Source organism: Hyperolius riggenbachi, chromosome 10 (assembly GCF_040937935.1).
Source record: "Hyperolius riggenbachi isolate aHypRig1 chromosome 10, aHypRig1.pri, whole genome shotgun sequence".
In the NCBI taxonomy this organism is placed as follows: domain Eukaryota; kingdom Metazoa; phylum Chordata; class Amphibia; order Anura; family Hyperoliidae; genus Hyperolius; species Hyperolius riggenbachi.
The window spans coordinates 168299252-168325733 of NC_090655.1; the positions used below are offsets into that span (position 1 = coordinate 168299252).

The 26482-nt window shown below is 44.3% G+C and overlaps 1 protein-coding gene across 2 annotated transcripts in view; it reads right to left on the reverse strand.

Annotated features, from left to right (window-relative positions):
* AIP (aryl hydrocarbon receptor interacting protein) overlaps window positions 1-26482 on the reverse strand; it is a 477802-nt gene that overhangs the window by 393883 nt on the left and 57437 nt on the right. For both annotated transcript variants that reach the window (XM_068255197.1, XM_068255196.1), the window contains exon 2: window positions 1082-1258. In XM_068255197.1, the coding sequence (XP_068111298.1) occupies window positions 1082-1258 (177 nt within the window). The remainder of the gene's footprint in view (window positions 1-1081; window positions 1259-26482) is intronic.

Consider the following 26482-nt stretch of genomic DNA (forward strand, 5'->3'; position numbering starts at 1 on the left):
TGCAGTCCCCGAGTCAATGCACGTCGGCATGAACAATGCCTACCAATGCGATATCGGAAGTAACACATCCACAAATTGACTTCCGGTTTATCACAAGATAAAAAAAACGTAGTATGGTTCACCCCAAATATATCAAAGTATGACAATTTCAAACAACCAAAACAGCAGGGTTTTTTTTAGAACCAAAGTTCTTGAAATGTATTCTTCATTTACAGTCTCTCCAAATCGTGGACAAAGCATATAGATACAAAGATTGCACTTCCACTTCACATAAAGAGATTGCCTGACACGTGTTTCGCGGCCATCAGCCACTTCCTCAGAGGCACATCGCATACAAACATCCGTGGTTGAGCATAAGGTATCCCCACGATCTAGAGTTTCAGAAAAGACTGCTCTCAGCGACGATGTCCAGCGTCCATGAGCTGCAGAAGACCGGTTTAGCGTACTAATTGCACGCAACAGAAAGTAATGCGCGGGGACATCTCATGGCCAGGTAGTAAAATTACAATCAATTACATACATTTATATTACCAAACAAACCTACATATTTTAAAATGAACTCCTTACTTCCCACACTACCAAAAATACCCAAATAAAAAATATATATATTTTTCTTATGATATCTTAAAAAATCAAAAACAAAAAACAAAACAAAAAAAACAAAACAAAAAAAGTTACGCTTAGGGTGTGAACTTTTTTTTAATATGCAGGTCAACAGGGTATATTACTAATATTTTCTAAAATGATGGGCTTGTAAAAAGTGATGGACGTAAAACTGAAAAAAAATGCACCGTCATTTCCAAATAAAATATTGGCACCATGCATTGTAATAGGTACATAATTTTAAACTATAGTGTACATCATCTAGTACATAAACTAAAAAAAAAACAACAAAAAAAAAAAACTAAACATTACACACACCACCACACTACAATAAATAGTGCAGTTCTGACAGGGTGTTTCATTGTACTCTTCATATATCTATTGCTCATTGCACACATGCATTACATTATGTATGTTCCCACTGACGTTACCCATTTCAGATACGTAAAAGTTACGATCATAGATTTCTCCTCCCTACCGGTGTGTTGCACAGGAATTCAGCAACTTCTCCTTCACGCATGGTTTGGATGATGGTTTCCCACACTGGTAGTTTGAACTTCTTGCCTATAATAAGTTCCATGGGCTTTTCTCTAGTTGAACTGTCATCAATCACTGTACGCTTATCACAAAGCATTGTCTTGTAATGGAAGGTGGCCTGTGCACACAAATGACACATGATTCAGGACAAAGTAGATTAACATGAATATTCATTATGACAGCAAAACAAGATTGCTAATCCAGTTTAAAGAAAAAGCCTAATTGATTTCCCTTGAGTAAACTTTCTGTGTTAGTAATGTGAATTGCATTTAAAAACAATATGACAGTCACTGACATCTATCATTACAATTAGCCTTCCAGTTTTGATTATAATTATCGATTTACAAAGCACCAACATATTCCGTGGTGCTGTACAACGTAAGAAACAAACATGGGGCACATAATACAGAGAATGGTAAACACCAGTATAAAAAATTGGTTAAAAAAAAACAAAAAAACAGAATTGGTAATTACAGTAACAAAAGCAGCATGATGAATAAAAAAGTACAACAAATTCCAAGACACAAAAGGGTGAGAGAGCCCTGTCCTTGTGAGATTACAATCTAAAGGAATAGGTGGGAAACGAGGTGGAGCAGGATACAACATACAGTGCTGCCCATAATTCATACCCAGGCAAATTTTGACTTAACCAGTTCCTGTCCCAACTACAGTATAATCACGTAATTGCAAGTGGCTTGTGAAAGCCACATGACGTGATTATACGTTTTCCCCTTTATATGAGCACAGCGTGGGTGCTAGCACGCACCTGGGCTCATCAACCCCCCTCCCTCTAACTTCAATAATGAGGGATCCCCTCCCAGGTGTCCGATCCCCCCACCCCACGCCCGATCCCCTGTAATTACACCCCCCCTCCTCCATGCTGCGATCGGACAGCATGGGGAATTGCTAAGAAAATTCTCACCTAATCTTGATGCTGCAGCGGCGATCGACTCCCCTCCATTCAGTACCACTGACAGCCTCTATGTGCAGAATGGATCGGGTCCCGGCTTAATGACGTCATCAGTGCACGGGAAGCAACACAGGATCAACAAGGGGGGGGGGTAAAGGGGCACACACACACCTGGCTATGGAGGGGGGGGGGATGAATAGACACAACCAGACAGCTTGGGGGGGGGGAATAGATAAATATCCACATCTGGCTAGCTGGGGGGGGGGGGGGAGGGGAGGGGTACTAAGGCCTGGCTGGGGGGGGGATCAGTAAAAAAAAAAACGCTGCTCGGGGGGAAGGGGGGGGGGAATAAGTAAAAAACACCGCTGCTGGGGGGGGGGGGGTTAGGGGGGGGCACGGGGAGTAACACAGAATCAACAAGGGGGGGGTAAAGGGGCGCACACACACCTGGCTATGGAGGGGGGGGGGTGAATAGACACAACCAGACAGCTCGGGGGGTGGGGGGATAGATTAATATCCACATCTGGCTAGTTGGGGGGGGGGGAGGGGTACTAAGGCCTGGCTGGGGGGGTATCCAGAGGCACATCTGACCAACTGGGGGGGGAGGGAGGCGTATGTAGGTGCACATCTGGCTAACACAAAATTAAAAAATTCATTTTATTTCCAAATAATTTATTGTCATCATACATTGTACTAGGATTGAATTTTAAATGGTGAAATAACCAGATCGAATGGAAAAATAAAATGTGTGGGTTTAACTTACAGCAGCAACTTTTATTTTCAAACTATAATGGCTGAAAACTGGGAAATAATGACTTTTTTTCATTTTTTACCCCTTGTTCCCTTTAAAATGCATAGAAAATAATTCAATTCTTAGCAAAAAGTACCACCCAAAGAAAGCCTAATTGGTGGCGGAAAAAACAAGGTATAGACCATTTATGTATGATAAGTAGTGATAAAGATATTGGCAAATTAATGGGAGGAGTGTGAGATGTAGAAAATTGCTCTGGTTTTTTAGGGGGAAAACCCCAGGGACGCGAAGTGGTTAAAGGAAACTTAAACCGAAAAAAAAAATGAGTTTCACTTACCTGGGGCTTCTACCAGCCCCATGCAGCCATCCTGTGCCCTTGTAGTCAGTCACTGCTGCTCCAGTCCCCCGCTTCCAGCTAGTTTCGTTTTTGCCGACTTGGAGTTGGCGGGCCACCACGCGTACATTTGCACGCCTTCCCGCTTGTGTAGGAACCTATCATGGACATTAACACATACATTTTTACGCGTGGAGGTGCAACATGTACACTTTTATGCGTTGCACCTCCAACGCGTAAAAATGTTTGCGTTAATGTCCGCGATAGCTTCCTGCACCCGCGGGAATGCGTGCAAATGTACTGGTAGCGGCCTACCGACTGAGTCGGCAAAAACGAAATTAGCTGGCAGCGGGAGACTGGAGCAGCAGTGACTGACTACGAGGGCACAGGATGGCTGCATGGAGCTGGTAGAAGCCCCAGGTAAGTGAAACGTTTTTTTTTTCAGTTTAAGTTTCCTTTAAAGTTACTTTTATTCAACGAGCAAGTAATTTTTTGATGGGAAATGACATAGGTGTCTCCCAAAAGATAATAAGACTGTGTACAAGAGGCATTATTATGGGGGGAATAAAACAAACATTTGTTCAGCTTTGATTTACTTTTAAACAAAAAGCGTCCAGTCCAAAATTATTCATACCCTTCTCAATAATCAAAGAAAAAGCCTTTAGTGGCTATCACAGCAAACACTTCCTATAATTGCAGACCAGCTTTTGCATGTCTCCACAGGTATTTTTGCCCATTCATCCTTACCAATGAGCTCCAAATCTTTCAGGTTGGAGGGTCTTCTTGCCATCACCCCCTTCTTTAGCTCCCTACACAGATTCTCAATTGGAATCAAGTCAGGACTGGGCCACTCCAAAACGTTAATGTTGTTGTCTGCTAACCATTGCTTCACGACATTTGCTGTATGTTTTGGGTCATTGTCATGCTGAAATGTCCACTGGTGCCCAAGGCCAAGTTTCTCTGCAGACTGCCTGATGCTGTCGTTGAGAATTTTTATGTATTGCTCTTTTTCATAGTGCCGTTTACTGGGATTAGGTTCCCTGGTCGTTGGCTGAAAAACACCCTAAAGCATTAGGTTCTCACCACCATGTTTGACAGTGGGGATGGTGTTATTTGGGTTGAAGGCTTCTCCTTTTTTGCACCAAAATGAAGGAAACATCATTGTGCCCAAACAATTCAATTTTTGTTTCATCTGACCATAACGCAGAAGACCAGAAGTCTTCTTCTTTGTCCAGAGGAGCAATTGCAAAGACCAAGCCAGCTTTTGTGTGCCTTCTCTAGAGAAGTGGCGTCCCCCTTGGTCTGCATTCGTGGAACCCAGCAGTGTCCGTTGGATTATCTGCCTTGAGACATTGCCACCAGCAGAGCCCAGATTCACCAGGATGGCCTTGGTGGTGATCCTTGGATTCTTTTTCACCTCTCACTATCCTCCTGGCCAGCACAGGTGTCACTTTTGGCTTCCGACCACGTCCTCTGATATTTTTCAAAGAGTGGAACACCTTGTATTTCTTAATAATAGTTTGCACTGTAGCCACTGGAAACATTTTGTAATGGCCTTGTAGCCCTTTCCTGACTTGTGAGCAGCCACAATGCACAGCCGCAGGCCCTCACTGAGCTCCTTTGTCTTAGCCATGACTGTCCACAAACTAACTGCAGAAAGCTGCCGTTTTTTACTTGTAGAGTTGATTAAAACAACTGTTCCCATTAGGGTAATTAGGATGCTTTAGAACAGCTTTGACTATTTTAAAAGGTATCGAACTTTGGATTTTCCCACAGTGAGTTTGTGAAGGGTAAGAAAAATTTTGGACTGGACACTTTGTGTTCAAATGTAAATAAAGGCTGAGAAATGTTTTCCCCCACAATAATGCCTCTTGCACATCGTCTTATCTTTTGGGAGACCCCCATGTTATTTCCCGTCAGAAAATTACTTGGTGGATGAACAAAATGAACTTTATGTCAAAATTTGCCAGGGGTATGAATAATTATGGGCAGCACTGTACCTAATGGCAGTGTGCTTTTAGGATACCGTGCTTCCCCGAAGATGAATGTCAGTTAAATCATGTGTGTATGATGATCTGCAGATCTCAGACTATCATTGCAATTTGCAGGAATGGATTTTTGGCAGGAACAGATCTTTTCCAGATACTGATCTTTAGTGTCTGTACAGCATCTGTGTGTGCAGCATATTGCAAAGATTTTTTTTTCTGATGGGGAGTTCAGCTCCATAGAATAGACTGTGTAGAGTATGGCTCATATACTACATGAAGGGTGGTAAGATTGGTCTGTGATCTTTCATTTTCCAAAGACTATAGTCTGATGTGTGTATGCACCTCTAGTCCTTTGAGAAGGCCTAGGGACAAAAAGTTCATCCGCCAAGCTTTTATATTGCCCTCTGATGTATTTATACATGTAAATTAGATCACCTCTAAGGCGTCTTTTCTCTAGACTAAATAAACCCAGTTTATCTAACCTTTCTTGGTAATTGAGACCTTCCATGCCACATATTTTTGTTGCTCGTCTATGCACCTGCTCTAAAACTGCAATATCTTTCCTGTAATGTGGTGCCCAGAACTGAATTCCATATTCCAGATGTGGCCTTACTAGAGAGTTAAACAGGGGCAATATTATGCTAGCATCTAGAGTTTTTATTTCCCTTTTAAAGAGAACCCGAGGTGGGGTTCTTCCATCGCAATCCATATACAGAGGCTGGGTCTGTCTATAGAGCCCAGCCTCTGTTGCTAGTTAGTTTCTTTCAAAGCCCCCCCTGCGTGCTGTCAGACCCCATAAAACACAGCCGGCTGTGTTTAGCTCACTACTGTCAGTCTCGCCGCTCCCCCGCCTCCTGAATCACTCCGGTCCCCGCCCACGTCCCTTCCCTCGCCACTAATTGGATGGAAGGGACGCAGGCGGGACCGGAGCGATTCAGCAGGCGGGCGAGCAGCCGAGACTGACAGTAGTGAGGTATACACAGCCGCGTAGCGCGGCTGTGTTTTATGGGGTCTGACAGCGTGCAGGGGGGGCTTTGGAGGGAACTAACTAGCAACAGAGGCTGGGCTCTATAGACAGACCCAGCCTCTGTATATGGGTTGCGATGGAAGAACCTCGCATCGGGTTCTCTTTAATGCATCCCAAAATTTTATTAGCTTTAGCTGCAGCGGCTTGGCATGGAGTATGATTATTTAACTTGTTGTCGATGAGTACTCCTAAGTCCTTCTCCAAGTTTGATCCCCAAGTTTTTCCCCAACTGTATCCCATTTATTTTGTATGGCGCTAGACCATTGGTATGACCAAAATGCATGACTTTACATTTTTCAACATTGAATTTCATCTGCCATTTATGTGCCCATATAGCCATTTTATCCAGATCCTGTTGAACTCTTCCTGTGAGTTGATGATTCTGCACAACTGTGTCATCTGCAAAAATATGCAATGGTCTAGCACCATACAAAATAAATGGGATACAGTTGGGGGACATCAAACTTGGAGAAGGACTTAGGAGTACTCATCGACAACAAGTTAAATAATCGTACTCAATGCCAAGCCACTGCAGCTAAAGCTAACAAAATTTTGGGATGCATTAAAAGGGAAATAAAAACTTGAGATGCTAGCATAATATTGCCCCTGTAGCAACATACCATTAATAAATAAATTGAAGATGACCACAACTCTTTGTTTTCTGTCCATTAGCCAGTTCCCTATCCATGCACACAGAACTCTTCCCCAATCCTTGCATCCTCAACTTTTGCACTAGACTTGTGTGGAACAGTGTGGAACATCTACAGCATTCTCAATATTCACATTAGCGTTCTCTACCTCATAAAAGCTGAGCATGTTAGTCAAACAGGACCAGGTCTTTAGTAAACTCATGTTGATGCTGAGAAATAAGATTATTTTCTACTATAAAGTCATGTATAGTATCTCTTAGTAACCCTTCAAATAGTTTGAATACAACTGATGTTAAGCTTACAGGTCTATGTGAGGTTTTCATCAATATACCTTAGATTATAGTTATATTTAGTTATAGATTCTTCTTAGTATAACAGACAGGTTCTCTTAGATATCTGCTATAGTAAGGAAAAGGCAGAACCTGTTCCTCGCTACTCGGTGACTGGTGAGGGCAATAGAAACTAGATAAGGGGGAATTAATGATTCTAAAGTTTATTTCTCTCTATCTTGCTAAATTAGCTGACCTAAACTAGATAGGGAGAAATTCAGGACATGTCAGTTGGATAACTGCATTTCTGTAGTCTTTAGCAAATTTATTATCTGACAGGCATGAAAGTCATAAATAGGAACCAATCACGCCATATTGTAATTATTAACTTAATGATATAATGCTTTATGTGACTATAATGCTATAAAAACTTGAAGTCTTTCATTATTAAACTGGGAAGATATGGTTTGCAAACATGTAGCTGGTGTCCATGTGATCTTCTTTCTAAGGGCCTAAAATTCGGAGTCCGTTAGCCAACATATGATTAGAGGTGTTTGGCCTCACTTTAAATTTATATTACAGGTCTTAAGGTTCGTATACACGTCCGATAAAGATCGTTCGTTACGAACGATTCGTGACGTTTACACGATATTCAAATTAGACCGAAAAGATCGTTCGTAATGAACGATTGTGTACACACGTGAACGATATAAGTATAAAGTACTGAACGACGAATGATTAAAAAATGCGTGCGCAAACGGAAGTGACGTTATGACAGGCAATAAGAACATGCGTTATCGGACGATCTTTGTACACACTGCAACGATTGAACGATTATCTTTCGAAAAAATCCGCCGGGTTGGATCGGTCCGATTGAACGATCGTTCACACTTTTTGAACGCACGATTATCGTTCCGATTGTCGTTATCGTTCGTTTTTGAACGATCGTTATCGTACGTGTGTACTCAGCTTTAGACTTTACAATTTGGCCGCAGCAAACAGGGACCGTGCAACAATAGTCACCTGGATCTCGTCTGAGGTGTGAGATAGAGGACATACAGCTGCCTATTGGGAGATCCATCAACTTGGTAAGAACCACTTGACTTAGCTCCTACAGTGGAGGAAATAATTATTTGACCCCTCACTGATTTTGTAAGTTTGTCCAATGACAAAGAAATGAAGTCTCAGAACAGTATCATTTCAATGGTAGGTTTATTTTAACAGAGGCAGATAGCACATCAAAAGGAAAATCGAAAAAATAACCTTAAATAAAAGATAGCAACTGATTTGCACTTCATTGAGTGAAATAAGTTTTTGAACCCCTACCAACCATTAAGAGTTCTGGCTCCCACAGAGTGGTTAGACACTTCTACTCAATTAGTCACCCTCATTAAGGACACCTGTCTTAACTAGTCACCTGTATAAAAGACACCTGTCCACAGAATCAATCAATCAATCAATCAATCAAGCAGACTCCAAACTCTCCAACATGGGAAAGACCAAAGAGCTGTCCAAGGATGCCAGAGACAAAATTGTAGACCTGCACAAGGCTGGAATGGGCTACAAAACCATTAGCAAGAAGCTGGGAGAGAAGGTTGGTGCGATTGTTCGAAAATGGAAGGAGCACAAAATGACCATCAATCGACCTCGCTCTGGGGCTCCACGCAAAATCTCACCTCGTGGGGTGTCAATGGTTCTGAGAAAGGTGAAAAAGCATCCTAGAACTACAGGAGTTAGTGAATGACCGCAAATTAGCAGGGACCACAGTCACCAAGAAAACCATTGGAAACACATTACACCGTAATGGATTAAAATCCTGCAGGGCTCGCAAGGTCCCCCTGCTCAAGAAGGCACATGTGCAGGCCCGTCTGAAGTTTGCCAATGAACACCTGAATGATTCTGTGAGTGAGTGGGAGAAGGTGCTGTGGTCTGATGAGACCAAAATAGAGCTCTTTGGCATTAACTCAACTCGCTGTGTTTGGAGGAAGAAAAATGCTGCCTATGACCCCCAAAACACCGTCCCCACCGTCAAGCATGGGGGTGGAAACATTTTGCTTTGGGGGTGTTTTTCTGCTAAGGGCACAGGACAACTTAATCGCATTAACGGGAAAATGGACGGAGCCATGTATCGTGAAATCCTGAACGACAACCTCCTTCCCTCTGCCAGGAAACTGAAAATGGGTCGTGGATGGGTGTTCCAGCACGACAATGACCCAAAACATACAGCAAAGGCAACAAAGCAGTGGCTCAAGAAGAAGCACATTAAGGTCATGGAGTGGCCTAGTCAGTCTGCGGACCTTAATCCAATAGAAAACCTATGGAGGGAGCTCAAGCTCAGAGTTGCACAGAGACAGCCTCGAAACCTTAGGGATTTAGAGATGATCTGCAAAGAGGAGTGGACCAACATTCCTCCTAAAATGTGTGCAAACCTGGTCATCAATTACAAGAAATGTTTGACCTCTGTGCTTGCAAACAAGGGTTTTTCCACTAAGTATTTTACTGTTAGAGGGTTCAAAAACTTATTTCACTTAATGAAATGCAAATCAGTTGCTATCTTTTATTTAAGGTTATTTTTTCGATTTTCCTTTTGATGTGCTATCTGCCACTGTTAAAATAAACCTACCATTGAAATGATACTGTTCTGAGACTTTTCATTTCTTTGTCATTGGACAAACTTACAAAATCAGTGAGGGGTCAAATAATTATTCCTCCACTGTATATATATCTCGGTCTCCTCTCTCACAGCCTCTCGTCGTGGTCTGGGTGAGTATTAATGCCTTGCAAAAACTGAACCTTGGCTACTTGGAAGTAGTGGCGTTTGTCTGTGGCGTTTGTCTGTGGCGTTTGTCTGTGGCGTTTGTCTGTGGCGTTTGTCTGTGGCGTTTGTCTGTGGCGTTTGTTTTCATGTAATCTAACATTGTATTTGGGGTTTATTAACTGTCATTCTGAAAATGCATGTGTAATACCTTACAGTGCAGTGTTGATGTAATTTGTAGCTTTAATTTGTTGTTTATGCGTGTCTTTTCAAAAAGGTTGTAAAGTGTTATAAATAGATCATAGACAGGTTGCTGTATTCTGTAGAAAATGGTTGATGGTTGTTAATATCTGCTGTCTAGCTTTGTTGATTTAATCGGGGGCTGTTTCTGTATTAAGGAGACAATAGGAAGTTGTTTTTATGCAGCTATGAGACCATAATATATTCCAGTAATATAAGATTGTGTATACAGTAGATGTGTTTCAAAGCACCTATTTCGTCTGCCTTGAAGCTTTCTGTTTCAGTTCAGTCTATACTAGTTAATGATTAACAGGTCTCTGCTGCTAGAGAATATACCTCTCATTACAAGCCTGTGATAATGGTAACGGCCAGATCAAGGGCCCCTGATCTGTTTGTTTCCTTAAGGTAGCCATACACTGGTCGATTTGCCATCAGATTCGACCAACAGATAGATCCCTCTCTGATCGAATCTGATCAGAGAGGGATCGTATGGCTACCTTTACTGCAAACAGATTGTGAACAGATTTCAGCCTGAAACCGTTCACAATCTGTTGTGATTTGCCGCAGCTCCCCGCCCGCCCGCATACATTACCTGCTCCGCTGGCACGACTGCCCCCGGTCACCGCTGCTCCGTCTCCGCTCTGGTCTCCAGGTCCGGCATGCTTTACTTCTTCCTGCCCGGCAGGAAGTTTAAACAGTAGAGCGCCCTCTACTGTTTAAACTTCCTGCCGGGCAAGAAGAAGTGAAGCATGCCGGAGACCAGAGTGGAGACGAAGCAGCGGTGACCGGGGGCAGTCGCAGGTAATGTATGCGGGCTCTATTGCGTCGGTCGTCGGGCACTCGAACGCCGCTAGCGACACGCTCCCTACCCGCGGGCGACCGATGGTAATTTTCCGCACGGAGCGATTGGACAAAATGGATCGAAATTCGGAGTGTAGCGGGAACGATGTGACAGCAGGTTCGATCCCAGTGATCGAATCTGCTGTCGATCTGGCGGGAATCGGCCTAGTGTATGGCCAGCTTCACTGTGTAAAAAGCATTTACGCTGGCATAGAAATTAACTATAAATAGACATGACTAACACAGAGTACCAAGGCACCTTTTAAAATATATTTGGTCTAAATTTATGTACGTTGGAAGGTCTGAGTCAAGTTGATGTTGGTTTGGCATTAGTGATTCAGTGATTTAAAGGTTGTCAGTCACAACATCGGTGCTTGGAGGTTTATTTTGTGAAGTAAAGGTGTAAGCAAGTGGCTGGCCGGCCCATTTGTTAAAAAGTGCACTTTTAAGGTAGACGTTGTGTAAGTAAAGATGGGGAATAATGTTTTCACTCATCTTAACACGAATCAAGATAGTCTTGATTCAAACCCCCTTGCAGGTAAGACAGCAATTGAATCGATGACTGACAATCACAGTATGCGCTTTGAGTCCTATGGGAGAAAAGCGCTTTACAAATGTTATTGTATTGTATTATGTGGGCTACTGCCCCTTTAAGGAAATGTGTAAGAAAATAAAAATGCCAAAAGGAAAGGTAGATTAGATGAATTTTGGAAGGATTTTGTATCTCGCCACCAGAAGTGGTTAGAAAGAAAGAGATTGATGACTCAGGTTAAAACTTTAGATGTCTGAATCGCAAGAAAAAAAAAGGAATTTGTTGAGAGTATCTATGCTGGACAGCATAGGTATGCCACCAGGAGGCGACTGCCTGCTGGGTGGCCAGATAAAAGCATCAAGGTATAAGGTGTTGAAGCTGGAGCAGCTATGTCTAGGGGTGCAGCAACATCTGCTGGTAGTGCAGCCTTGAAAAGGGAAGGTTTGAAAAGGAGCAAAGACTGTCTATGGAGAAGCAATGCAGCAGCAAGTATCATATTTGTTAAAGAAGCATAAGCATTTTAAGGAAGACACGAATGGGGATATAATAGAGGGATATAGTAAAGTCACCAAACAGCTTAGAGGATTGTTGGTGAATATACATAAATGCAAGTGTTAAAGCGTCACCTGCACATCAGAAGTGGTATTACATTTACATTTCAGTTTGCTATGTTATCTTCTCTAGCAAAAACAGGTAACAAGGTTTCAATACTGTCTGCCATGTGTAACATTTCTTAGTCACTGCATTCCACAAGGAGCAAAACGTCTAAAGCCCCATCTACATGATATGATTCTTTGTGCAATTCGATTACGATTCTATTTACGATCCGATTAAATCCCACATGTCCGATAGGGATTCGATCCGATTCAATCCGATTTGCCATTGCAAAACAATGGCAAATCGAATTCAATCGAATCGAATCCCGGACATGTCGGATTTAATCGAATCGTAAATAGAATCGTAATTAAACAAAGGATTGTATCGTGTAGATTGGGCTTAACAGCAGACAGGGGGGTATCCAATGTAAAAAAAATTACCCAGTGCCAACATCTGTCAGGAAGTTAAGGACATTTCTGGGTCTTGTAAGTTATCGCAGGGTTTGGATCCCAAACGCATCTCAGCTAATCACCTTCATATGAGAGCATCTTCAAGGAACCATTTGTAATCACTGGAGCAGGTAACCTATTTTTCAGTCAAACTTGATTCAGTGATTCAAGGGTCTCCTAGATGTGTTGGAAATGTAGCAGCCTGTGCCCATATGTTTACTAAGCTGACTGATTTAGTACTAGGATATAGTCTCACCTTGCTGACTCCACACAGTGTACTTGAAATGTTAAACAGGGTATAGATTAAACATTTGTCAAGGTTAACAAAATATGAGGTTTTTATTTATTTATTGTATTTATAAAGCGCCAACATATTACGCAGCTCTGTACATTATTGTATTACTTACGCCAGAAAATCCAAAATTAAAAAAAAAGGTGTAGCACTCTCAATCCAGCTACATATCTACCAGATGAAGAAACTGAACAGTTAGAGGAACATGATTGTTTAGAGTTAACACTTGGAAACAGTGGTTGAAGAATCTTTACCTCCAAATAAATCAGCCCAAAAAGCTGAGCTTTATGCTCTCATTAAGGCCTGTACTCTGGCCACAGGTAAGACTGCCAATGTCTACACAGACAGCAGGTATTGGTTTGCCATATCACACGCCTACGGTCCGATTTGGAGGTCCAGGAACTTTATGACGGCTGCAGGTAAACCAATAAAAATGCTGATCTAGTAAGTAAATTGTTTAATGCTCTTCAGTTGCCAACCAAGGTAGCCATATTGAAAGTACAAGCACACACTAAAGAGCAGTCAAAAGAAGCCAAAGGTAATCACAGAGCAGACGCTGCTGCAAAAGCAGCCGCTCTCACTCCCCTGTCAGAAAGTTGCCTGTTCCAGTGGATGTGGAGATAAAAACAAACAAAAAAAAAAACTTTACAGATGCAGGAGGCAACCAGTCACAAAGCTGCAGGGATAAGCAAAGTATGTGCAAGAAGAAGATGTGGAGTGTGGAGGGCAGGATCTTTGTACTGCCATCCCAGTTAACTGTATCCAATGATAGCTGCTCTAACACATGGTCCGACACACATGGGTAAAAAACAATACGGTTGCTCTGGTAGGTAAACACTGGATAGCACCTGGGTTCTGCTCCATTGCTGCCCGAGTCACAGCAAATTGTGAGATCTGCATGCGACATAATGTTGGACAAGTGGTTAGGGTAAGACAAAGGCATATGCCTAGACCAGAATACCTGTTTCAAAGGTTACAAATTGACCGCATATAGCTACCAAATGTGGGAGGGTATGAATTTGCCCTGCTTTGTGTTGATGTCTTTTCAGGATTGGCCTGAGTGTTGGCCAGTAATCAAAGCAAATGCTATAACATGAAAAAGCAAAAAACAAAGCCCTAACAGAGGTAATATGCAGATATTCACTGCCAGAGGTAATTGTCAGTGAACAAGGTTCTCATTTCACAGGACAGGTGGTACAGCAAATAATGCAGGCTATGGGTATCACAGAGGCTTTCCATACTCCTTATCATTCACAAGAGTAGTGGGAAAGTAGAAAGACTAAATGGTACAATTAAAATAAAGGAAGGAAAATGTGTGAAGATACAGGTAAGCCGTGGACAGAATGTTTACCTATCGTCCTGTATAGCGTAGGAACTACCCCAACAAAACACAGACTTAGGTTAAGTCCATATGAAATCTTGTTTGACAGGTACCTATAATAAAATAAATTTGCTACAGCAAATGCAATCATTTCATTCAAATCTAGCAGAATATGTCATTACCCTACAGAACCATTTAGCTGAGACTCATAAAATTATTTCTCCTTGTGACAGCTACTTCAGTAAAACTTGAGGGATTCATTAACTGGACTCACGTCAGTCATAAGAAAGTGACCAAAGACAAAAATGGTTAAACTGATAGGCTTACACATTGTGTTTGTGTATTTTGTCAATATATTTCAGGTTCAAGACTTGTTCTGGGAAGAACCAAACCTGTATATGATGCTGCAAAGGAGAGTGGCATTAGCTAAGAATAAAACAAAGTGTTGGGTATGTGGTATGAGGCCAAAGGATTCAAAGGGGTTACCATTAATAGCCATTCCCTTAACTCATACTGTATTAAAGAGACTCTGTAACATCAAAAAGATCCCCTGGGGGTACTCATCTCGGGTGGGGGAAGCCTCCGGATCCTAATGAGGCTTCCCACGCCGTCCTCTGTCCCACGGGGGTCTCGCTGCAGCCCTCCGAACAGCCAGCGACAGACCCGACTGTCAGTTCAATATTTACCTTTGCAGGCTCCAGCGGGGGCGCTGTGGCTGCTCTCGGCTCCGAACTACACGGAAATACCCGATCTCAGTCGGGTCCGCTCTACTGTGCAGGCGCCGGAAACTTGCGCCTGCGCAGTAGAGCAGACCCGACGGCGATCGGGTATTTCCGCCTACTTCGGAGCCGACAGCCGTCAGAGCGCCTGCGCAGGAGCCAGGAAGGTAAATATTGAAGTCATCTTTCTCGGAGGGCTGCAGCGAGACCCCCGAGGGACGGAGGACGGCGTGGGAAGCCTCATTAGGATCCGGAGGCTTCCCCCACCCGAGGTGAGTACCCCCCAGGGGATCTTTTGACGTTACTGATCCTCTTTAAGTAAAGAAAGGCTCATAGGCCAGAATCACACTACAGATAGAGCCAGAGTTGTTTGGAGAACCCCCGTGTTAAAACCAATGCCTAATTCAAAGCCCACCATATGTATAAACATAGATAGATCATTTGTAGAGCCCCTAGTGTCCCTAGGTAGACTACCCAAATCATGTTGTAATATTGCTACCTATAACTTTTCTATGCTCTGAAAAAATGTAACCATAAGTGACATAGGTAATGATGCATGGTCCCTGGGAATAGCTTTGCTTATGCTCCTAAGGGGTAACACTGGTTATATGAATTTTCCCTCAGATCAAGGTGTTAATAAAACATTACGTAATTTCACTGTTCAAGATACTATCCGGATTCCAGAGTGTGTTAACTTATTAGGGATAGAGCTTGCCATGATAGGAGCAGGAGCACATGCTAATGTTTCAAAATAAAACATTTTCACGAGATATAATATCATTGCAGTCACCTTATTACTTTGTGTGTGGGTGATAGGCGTATACCTGGCTACCTAGAGGTAGCTTTGGCCAAATTACTGTTGCTACCCTAGCACCAGCATTAGCAGTTGTAGATGAAAAAGCTGTAACAGCAAAGAAATATTTGCTACCACATAATAAATTGTATTAAAATGAATCTATTTACTGTAAATAACTATGCGTAGGCATTCATTCCAACATGGACAGGATGGAAATGATGGTAAGATTAAATAACTACTCCGGACTAATTGATCACATGTTCAATGAAACAATTGCTGCAGTCACTGCTAACACAGCTGAAATAGCCCAGGTGCATAAAGTTAGCCTCACAAGGAAAGTTGGCTCTTGACTTCATACTGGCTTCGCAGGGTAAGAATGTGTGTGGATAAATAAATGGTGATATTTACAATCATCTACAGAAGGTATAGGAGTTGCAACACACTGCTAGGGAAATAGGCAATAAAGGATGGAATAATTTTAAAGGTACTAACATAGGAAACTTATTTGGTTCAATTGGAAGGTTCCTTAAACAAATTGTCGCTTATCTGGTGATGTTCCTGCATACTGTTCTGATGTTCTAAATTTTCTATAGATTCATTGTGTGTTTCATTAGCAGTTGTACTCACATCTAAAGCTCACATCTACTTAGTCCAAAGAAGAAACTCCTATGATGAAATATCCACTCAGGAATATGAAAATTGCGCGACAGCTTCGGTCTGAATATCAACTCCTGTACCTGAATGCCTATTGGCTATCCTTGAATGTTGCGTTAGGCAAGTTCCAGGGTAAAATAGGGTACTTAGCGACAAGACCTAGGGAGGTTAGTCAGAAGTCTATGTTTGATTTGATTTGATTGATTTGATTGATCTAGGCAAAACGGAATTTATGATCTTCCCACCCCGGTCATCCCTGGACCTCCCAGATGTGCAGGTCACTGTTAACCACACTACTATTCACCCTACCTCTCAAGCCCGCTGTCTGGGTGTCACCCTGGACTCCGCACTCTCCTTCACTCCCCACATCCAAAACCTCACAAAGTCCTGCAACTTCCACCTTCGTAACATCTGTAAGATTCGCCCTTTCCTGACCCCTGCCACCACCAAACTCCTCATCCATGCCCTCATAATTTCCCGCCTCGACTACTGCAATGCCCTTCTGTCTGGACTCCCTAAGACCCGAATAGCCCCACTGCAGTCCATCATGAATGCGGCTGCCAGAATTATCCACTCCTCCCATCGCTCCACCAGGGCGGCTCCCCTCCGTGAATCCCTCCACTGGCTTCCTATCCAGTCCAGAATCAGATTCAAGATATTGTGTCTGACCTACAAATCCATCCACAAAACCTGTCCAACCTACATTTCTGATCTTACTCAGAGATACACACCAAGCCGCTCACTCCGCTCCTCCAATGAACTTCGCCTGACCGTCCCCCGCATCACCCAGTCCCATGCACGCCTCCAAGACTTCTCAAGAGCCGCTCCGACACTATGGAACTCCTTACTTCCACCCATTAGGGCAGCCCCCTCCTTCAACACCTTCAAGAAGGCCCTCAAAACTCACCTTTTCACTCTTGCCTACCACCCCTCACAATTGCTCTAAACCCACAGCCGAACTCTGGTCCCCTACCTCTCGTGTCCCTACCTCTCCCTCTAGATTGTAAGCCTTTGGGCAGGGTCCTCACTCCTTTTATGTCCTACCTGATCATGCACCTCTATTACTGTGCACCCATGCTATGCATCTGAGTGAACCTAACTTGCCTAACTCCATGCTCCCATCCAGTGACTGACTAAGCATTACCTTGTACTCATACTGTGCTGTGTGATCTGGTTTTCTTGTATTCCTGTATTGTCATATTGCTGTTTGTCACCCCTAAATATTGTCTGTAACCTAAATTAATGTCCAGCGCTGCGTAATATGTTGGCGCTTTATAAATACAACAAATAAATAAATTACTAAGCTTTGATTACATTCTGTAAACATTTTGTTTTTATTGATTATTGTTATAATTGATTTATTAATTTATGTGGCCATCATATGGCCAAAAGGGGGGAAATGTGAGGGTTTCATCAATATACCTTAGATTATAGTTATATTTAGTTATAGATTCTTCTTAGTATAACAGACAGGTTCTCTTAGATATCTGCTATAGTAAGGAAAAGGCAGAACCTGTTCCTCGCTACTCGGTGACTGGTGAGGGCAATAGAAACTAGATAAGGGGGATTAATGATTCTAAAGTTTATTTCTCTCTCTCTCTCTCTCTCTCTATCTTACTAAATTAGCTGACCAAAACTAGATAGGGAGAAATTCAGGACATGTCAGTTAGATAACTGCATTTCTGCAGTCTTTAGCAAATTTATTAGCTAACAGGCATGAAAGTCAGAAATGGGAACAAATCACGCCATATTGTAATTATTAACTTAACGACATAATGCTTTATGTGACTATAATGCGATAAAAACTTGAAGTCTTTCATTATTAAACCGGGAAGATCTGGTTTGCAAACATGTAGCTGGTGTCCGTGTGATCTGCTTTCTAAGGGCCTAAAAAAATTCGGAGTCCATTAGCCAACGTATGCTTAGAAGTGTTTGGCCTCACTTTAAATTTATATTACAGGTCTTAGAGTTTACAGTCTATAATTTCCTGGATCTGTTTTTTTGCCCTTCTTAACCACTTAACGACCGCCCACTGCACAGGGGCGGTCGGAAAGTGGAAGCCCTAAGGACCGGCTAACGCACAGAGGCGGCGGTCCTTTTAGGGGCATGGGCGGAGTGATCGCGTCATCCGTGACGCGATCCTCCGCCGGGGATCGATGGCCGGGCACTTAGACTCCAGCCTGCCGGCCAATTAGCAGCGCCGGCGGGCGGAGCAATACAACAATCCGCAAATTAACCTTTTCGGGACCGGCCACCTACCCCCCCTTAAGGACCAGGCATTTTGCGCGGGAAGGGGGTGCGCGCGTTTGGGGGGGTCAGGCGGCCGGATCCCGTGTGTGGCTGGCTAGAGTGGTGTCCCCCATGGTGGCCTGTGCCTCCCCCTTCTGCCCGCAGCCTTCACTTACCTTCCCAGTGGCGTAGCTAAGGAGCTGTGGGCCCTGGTGCAGGTTTTACATGGGCCCCCCCAAGAACTTTATACATAGCAATTGATACAGCGCACCAAACTTTCCAAGGACAACCACAGTGTCAGAGGTGCAAGAAGGGGATTGGGAAGTGTGTTAAGGATTACTACTATTCAAAGCATCTATAGAAGTGATTATTACCAGCACAGGACCAATAGAGAACTAATACTGTGATAGAGGGTGGACCCTTCGGGGCCCCTCTGGCCCAAGGGCCCCGGTGCGGTCGCTACCTCTGCACAACCCTATTGCTACGCCCTTGCTTCCAGGCTCCAGCGATGAGCCGCACGGGACCCTCTTCTCCGGCCGGCATCTCCGTTCTGTCTGAAGATCAGTTCCGGGTCGCGGCTTGATGACGTCATCAAGCCGGGACCCGGCGCTGACGTCAGACGGAGCGGAGATGCCGGCCAGAGCGGAGGGGGGCGCCGATCGTCGCTGGAACGGCAGGGAGGTGAGTGGATCCTCTTTTCCCCCCTGCCGCCGCAGCTGTCAAACTGATCACTACGATCCGACGGCGATCGTAGTGATCACGTGATCAGCAGCCATACGCGATGGCTGCTGATCACTCGGGGGAGATGTCGGCTGTCATATGACAGCTTAATCTCCCCCTCCGGGTGCGCACGATCGCGTCGGGAGCGGAAATTGCGGGCCGGCGTAGCATCAGGCTAGAACAGCCACAAGTGCGGCGTAGGATCTCATTAACATGGTCCCGAAAAGGTTAAAGTGTATAAGGCACTTTGTTAGGTAAACAAAAAGTGCTTTATACACGCTTCCTCCTCGCCTCGTGGTCTCTTTGTTCCAGAGACCACCAGCGAGAAGGAAGCACTAGTAAGTATACACAATTTTTTTTCCCCACACATCCCCCCTGATCTCCCACCCCAGCCTTCAGACACCCCCTGATCACCCCAGCAGACCCCTGCCAGCACCCTTGCACCACTCTAAAACCCCCATTCCCCCTCCCTGTCACTATCAACGCTATCCCCTAGATTAGGTCCCTAACTGCCTCCTAATCACCCCTGATCCCCCCCCTACCTTTAGATCACCCCCAGACCCCATCCCAGACTACCCCCCCTGTATACTGTATACATCTGTATAGAGCTAGCTTACCCCCTGATCACCTGTCTATCACCTGTCCATCACCCCTCAGCACCCCCACCCATCAGAGCAGACCCTAACTGCCCAGCGGGGGCAACCGATCACCTGCCCAGACCCTCGATTGCCCTCAGACCCCCCTCCTGATTACATCCCCTGCGCATTGTTTACATCTGTCCTCCCCAGCAATCACTAACTGATCTTCGATCAGTAACCACGTGTCTGCCTCTCATCAGATCAGGACTCAGTCTGCCCCGTGCGAGCTCCTGATCAACCCCCCACCCCCTCAAATCGCCCTCAGACCCCCCCCTAATCACCTTCCGAGTGCATTGTATTTGACTGTGCTGTGATTGTATTCGATTGTGCTGCAATTGTATTCGATTGTCCCGCAATTGTATTTGATTATCCCGTGATCTGCTTCGATTGTCCCGTGATTGTTTGATTGCCTCCGAGACCCCACTTCCCGCCACCCCCAACCCCCCTCCCCCCCACCACCTCCAACCACCACCTTCCGAGTGCATCAGATTTGCTTGTGCTGTGATTGGATTCGATTGTGCTGTAATTGTATTTGATTGTCCCGTGATCGGCTTTGATTGTCCCGTGATTGTTTGATTGCCTCTGAGACCACACTCGCCACCACCCCCAAACCCCCCCACCCCAGATCATCCCCCTGCTACTATCCTAGCGATCTAAAAACAGTGATCAGTGAAAACTGACACTTTTTAGTATCACTAGTGTTAGCAGTTAGGCCAGTTAGCTAGGCCCCTTTGTTAGGGTCAGTTAGTGCCCAGCCCACTGCACCGCATTCACTGTCGCTAATCAGCATTGGTACTGTATAGTATCTAGTGATCATTCCTGATCGCAGACAGATCTATAGCAGTACATTAGGGTCACCTTAGTGTAGGCTCCACTAAAAACGCATTGTTTACCCGATCAGGCCTGATCGTTCGCCCGCACTTGCGTTCAGCCGCCCCACTGTAGTGACAGATTATTTTTTTCTGATCACTGCAAAAACACTGTACACTAGCTGTGGCCCTGTAAAGATCAGTTGTGTTTTTTTTTTTTTTTTTTTTAATCAAAACTCAGTGACCACAGCTTTCTACCTCTCAAATACTCCCTTTTGCTAGGTAGGTGCTCTTTTTTTCTGGGTAGTCTCGGAGGAAAACCCCATAAATTTAGCAGTCCACAATGGCAAGAAGGGGGATTTCCGATGAGGAGGTATACAGGTACATGGACCAGTCGGATGAGAGCGTTTGGGAAGACTCAGCCGACGAATCATCCGGGTCCGAATTTGAACCTGTGGAAAGCAGTGGTTCTCTGACCGAAAGCGATGACGAGGTTTTGGTCCCGGCTAGAGCCAGGAGTACCAGACCCCATGTCGTTAGACCGCAGGTGGCGCAGGATCCGCCTCAAGGGCACCAGGGTGGTGCTAGCGCTGATGAGAGTTTTCTTGGTGAGGCAGGCACCAGCAGCGCAGCATCTCCTGGACTTAGTACCAGTACTTCCGTAGACCCTGGTGAAGTTGTGAGCGCCAGCATGGAAGTTGAAACTGGTACGGTGGCACGTGCAGTAGTACCCCGTCGCAGCCACCAAGAAGAAGACGGGACCGTAGTACCCATAGACTCCCAGAGGTGCTGGCAAATTCAGATTGGCAATCCCCTGATTCCGCCGCACCCGTAGTGCCCCCTTTCACCGCCCAGTCTGGAGTCCAGGTGGCGACAGCTCATCTAGGAACGGCCCTAGACTTTTTGCAGCTGTTCATCACCCATGTTCTCTTGGACTTAATTGTGGTCGAGACCAACCGTAAAGCCACACAATTCATCACAGAGAACCCAGATAGCAGCTATGCCCAGCCTTTCCGGGGGGAAACCAGTCCAAGTTTCCGAACTTAAAATCTTTTTGGCCCTTATCCTTCACTTGGGACTAATGAAACAGAATGTATTGCGGTCGTATTGGTCTACGAACCCAGTACATCATGTTCCCTTGTACCCTGCTGCCATGTCCAGGACACGATTTGAGTCCATCCTGCGCTTACTGCACTTCAATGACAACAAAACCTGTCATAAAAAGGACCACCCTGCTTATGACTGGCTCCACAAAATTCGGCCCCTCATAGACCACTTGTCATCAAAATTTGCAGATGCTTATACCCCTGAACAGTCATTTTGAGGCATTTGGTTTCCAGACTACTCAGTTTTGGGCCCCTAAAATGCCAGGGCAGTATAGGAACCCCACAAATGACCCCATTTTAGAAAGAAGACACCCCAAGGTATTCTGTTAGGACTATGGTGAGTTCATAGAAGATTTTATTTTTTGTCATAAGTTAGCGGAAAGTGACACTTTGTGAAAAAAAAAAAACAATAAAAATCAATTTCCGCTAACTTGTGACAAAAAATAAAATATTCTATGAACTCACCGTACTCCTAACAGAATATCTTGGGGTGTCTTTCTAAAATGGGGTCATTTGTGGGGTTCCTATACTGCCCTGGCATTTTAGGGGCCCTAAACCGTGAGGAGTAGTCTGGAAACCAAATGCCGCAAAAATGACCCTTGAAATCCTAAAGGTACTCATTGGACTTTGGGCCCCTTAGCGCAGTTAGGGTGCAAAAAAGTGCCACACACGTGGTATCGCCGTACTCAGGAGAAGTAGTATAATGTGTTTTGGGGTGTATTTGTACACATACCCATGCTGGGTTGGAGAAATCTCTCTGTAAATGGACAATTGTGTGTAAAAAAAATCAAAAGATTGTCATTTACAGAGATATTTCTCCCACCCAGCATGGGTATGTGTAAAAATACACCCCAAAACACATTATACTACTTCTCCTGAGTACGGCAATACCACATGTGTGACCCCTTTTTGCAGCCTAGGTGCGCTAAGGGGCCCAACGTCCAATGAGCACCTTTAGGCTTTACAGGGGTGCTTACAATTTTAAACCCCCCAAAATGCCAGGACAGTAAATACACCCCACAAATGACCCCATTTTGGAAAGTAGACACTTCAAGGTATTCAGAGAGGGCTATGGTGAGTCCTAGCTGATTTCTTTTTTTTTTGTCACAAGTTAGCAGAAATGGATTTTTTTTTTTTTCACAAAGTGTCATTTTCCGCTAACTTGTGACAAAAAATAAAATCTTCTATGAACTCACCATGCCTCTCAGTGAATACTTTGGGATGTCTTCTTTCCAAAATGGGGTCATTTGGGGGGTATTTATACTATCCTGGAATTTTAGCACCTCATGAAACATGACAGGTGCTCAGAAAAAGCAGAGATGCTTGAAAATGGGAAAATTCACTTTTGGCACCATAGTTTGTAAACGCTATAACTTTTACCCAATCCAATAAATATACACTGAATGTTTTGTTTTTTTTTATCAAAGACATGTAGCAGAATAACTTTCGCGCTCAAATGTATAGGAAATTTTACTTTATTTGAAAAATGTCAGCACAGCAAGTTAAAAAAGTCATTTTTTTGACAAAATTCATGTCTTTTTTGATGAATATAATAAAAACTAAAACTCGCAGCAGCAATCAAATAGCAGCAAAAGAAAGCTGTATTAGTGACAAGAAAAGGAGGTAAAATTCATTTAGGTGGTAGGTTGTATGAGCGAGCAATAACCCGTGAAAGCTGCAGTGGTCTGAATGGAGAAAAAGGCTCTGGTCCTTAAGGGGCGAAAAGACTGTGGTCCTTAAGTGGTTAAGGGGGGTAAAACCTGCGGTCCTCAAGTGGTTAAATAATGAAAAAAATTGTGAGCTGTATGCCAATCAACTGGGACTCTGCCAGTTGAAAGAGTCACAAAAGATAAGATAAAGGGGTTTATCGATAACTGAACTGAATTCCCTTAGGACCCGAGGATGCATGCCATCTGGGTCAGGTGCCTTGTCTATTTTTAATTTATTTAGTCTTGCCTTCACTCCTTCCTGCGTTAAGTATTTAATATTACAGTTAAAAGATTGAGACTCTTCTGCATCTGTAATTTGCAACAGTGATGTTTCCCTTGTGAAGACAGAAGCAATGGTGGATGACCAAGGTAAGACAGAAGGTCTGTCTTACCTTGGTCATCCACCATTGAGTTCCCACCCTCATCCTTTAGGAGTTCAATACAGTCAACCTTTTTTTTTTTTTTTTTTTTTTTAAGATTTGATGTACTTGTACAACTTTTGGGTTAGATTTGATATCACTAGCGATTTGATTTTCAGCTTCAATCTTTGCCAGCATAATTTCTTATTTACAACTTTTATTGCACTCCTTATAATTGCTTAATGCAGCCTCTGTCCCCTCCTGTTTTAGGACCCTATATGCATTCTTTTTCCCCTTCATTTTATGTCTAACCTTTCTACTCATCCATAGAGGCCTTTATTCCTAGACATTTTGCTTCCATATGGGATATACATACTACAATATTGATTGAGAATAAGCTTAAAAGCTTGCCATTTCCCTTCAGTGTCCTCCCCTTGCATTACATTATCCCAGTTCACCAAACTTAGTGCCTGCCTGAGTTGATTGAAGTTTGCTTTTCTAAAATTCATAGTTTTAGTGGTCCCGCTGCCCCGCGGCCTGTCACCAGATCAACCGTTATGTTGCGATCACTATTCCCTGAACATTTGAATCTAAGGTATTTTAAAGGAAACCAGAGATAAAGAATTAAAAGTTAGTTCTACATACCTGGGGCTTCCCGCAGGTCCAGAAACCCTGATCGCTCCCACGCCGCGGTTTTCAGCTTTCCCTGTTCGCCGCACTGGCTCACGGACTTCCAGAGGGCGTGGCCAGCCTGCGCAAGTGAAGTGCGCTCCTTGCGTATCTCTCCAGCAGCCGCTGGAGAGGTACGCAAGGAGCGCACTTCAGCTATGCCTTGACTGGCCAGTCGGCTGAAGTCACGGGAGATGGTGCGGCGAACGGGGAAGGCTGAAGACCGCGGTGTGGGAGCAATCGGGGTTTCTGGAGCTGCGGAAAGCCACAGGTATGTATAACTAACTTTTAATTCTTTATCTCTGGTTCTCTTTAATCTCATGTGGATCTAAGGCGAATCAAAGGTATGCCCACCTCCTTCGCCCGTCCAGCGTGAGTCTGCTGAGGCAGTTTCTCATTGGAGCTGAGAGTCTCAGAGGCGGGACCAGGACACTTATTGGACCAATCACTGCGTTCACTGGTAGAAGCGAGCGCAGCGATTGGCCCAATAATGGAGCCTTGGTCCCACCTCCAAGACCATGAGCTCCAATGAGAAAGCTTCAGCAGACACATGCTGGACGGGCAAAGGAGATGGACGTACCTTGGATTCACATAAGGTGCAGCCTGGCATGTAAGGAGCGACTGCCTATGCAATGAATCAGGAGAGATTGCGGTATGATGCTGAATACAGATGCACACACAGTACTGCTGTCACTTTGACTACCAGACAATGTGGCAAGCAGTGGGGACACAGTGCGCACTGCTGTAGTTGTGCCAGAGCATTTCCTGCAGGATCACTGTATATGACACTGACTTGTGGTGGAATGTGGGCTGCCGCTAGGTTTTATTGTCAGGGTAGGGCTTATATTTTGCGGGTGCTTGAAACTTCAGATAGGACTTGTTTTCAGAGGTCTTATTTTAAGGGAAAGATGGCATCTGGTAGGAGTGCAACTTGGCCTTAGGTCAAAGGGAGAATGGCCTAAGGTAGAGTGTATGCTTGTTAGAAACGGAGTTTTGAGGGAGCATTTCAAGATATTGAAGTTTGGAGAGTGACGGATGTGTTCTGGAAGGGCATTCCAAAGAAGGGGTGAAGTACGGGTAAAATATTTTGTATGTGAATGTGAGGATGTAATTCTAGAGGAAAACAAAAGAAAGTTGTACAGATCTGAGATTTCGATTGTATTCGTATCTGGAAACTAGTGAGGAGACGTACAGACGAGAGAGATTGTGGAGAGTTTAGTAGGATAGGGTTAAAGTGGTTCAGAGAAACTTTTGCTGCCTTAATTTTTCTGCACCTTACATACAGTTAATTGAGCATTCTTCCACCCAAATGCCTAATTGCATATAAACTAATGAAGCGTGGAAGGGAAGGAGGAGGCTTTTGCTGAAGGAGGAGGCATAGGCTTTTCCAGCCAGGAGCTGCTGATCTCACACAACGCTAGCGTGAGCAACATCACGTGGTTCCAGGTATGATAAAGTGGCACAAACATTTGGATCCTGGACGCCAGTGGGCAAGGCAGCAGAGGATTCTGTACGGGACAGTGGAGGGAGCCAGAGAAGGATCATGGACAAAGCCAGCTGAGGGAGCCGGAGAAGAATAGCAGATTGAGCCAGCGGGGATCGCGTACAGAGCCAGCAGATGACCTGGATTGTGGACAGCTGTTGCAGGGAGGAATCGAGGCTCCAGGATTTCAGCTGTGGTGACGGCGACAGGCTTCTTCTTTACAGGAATCCTCATATTTAGAAGCAGTCGTGAGTATTTTTTTTTCCTCTACTTGGTTCATTTGTATAATTTGTCTGATCTCAGATCTGCTTACACTTTCTTCAGAGGGGCCATGGGAGGAGGTGACCAGTAAAAGTGAAAGGGGCCCACTGCTGTCATTTATGATGCCAGCTGCCCTGAAATGAGGTCTGATTTTATTGCATTCTATGTTTCCCGACAGGAAGTTTAAACAGTAGAGCGCCCTCTACTGTTTAAACTACCCCGGAGAGGAAGTGAA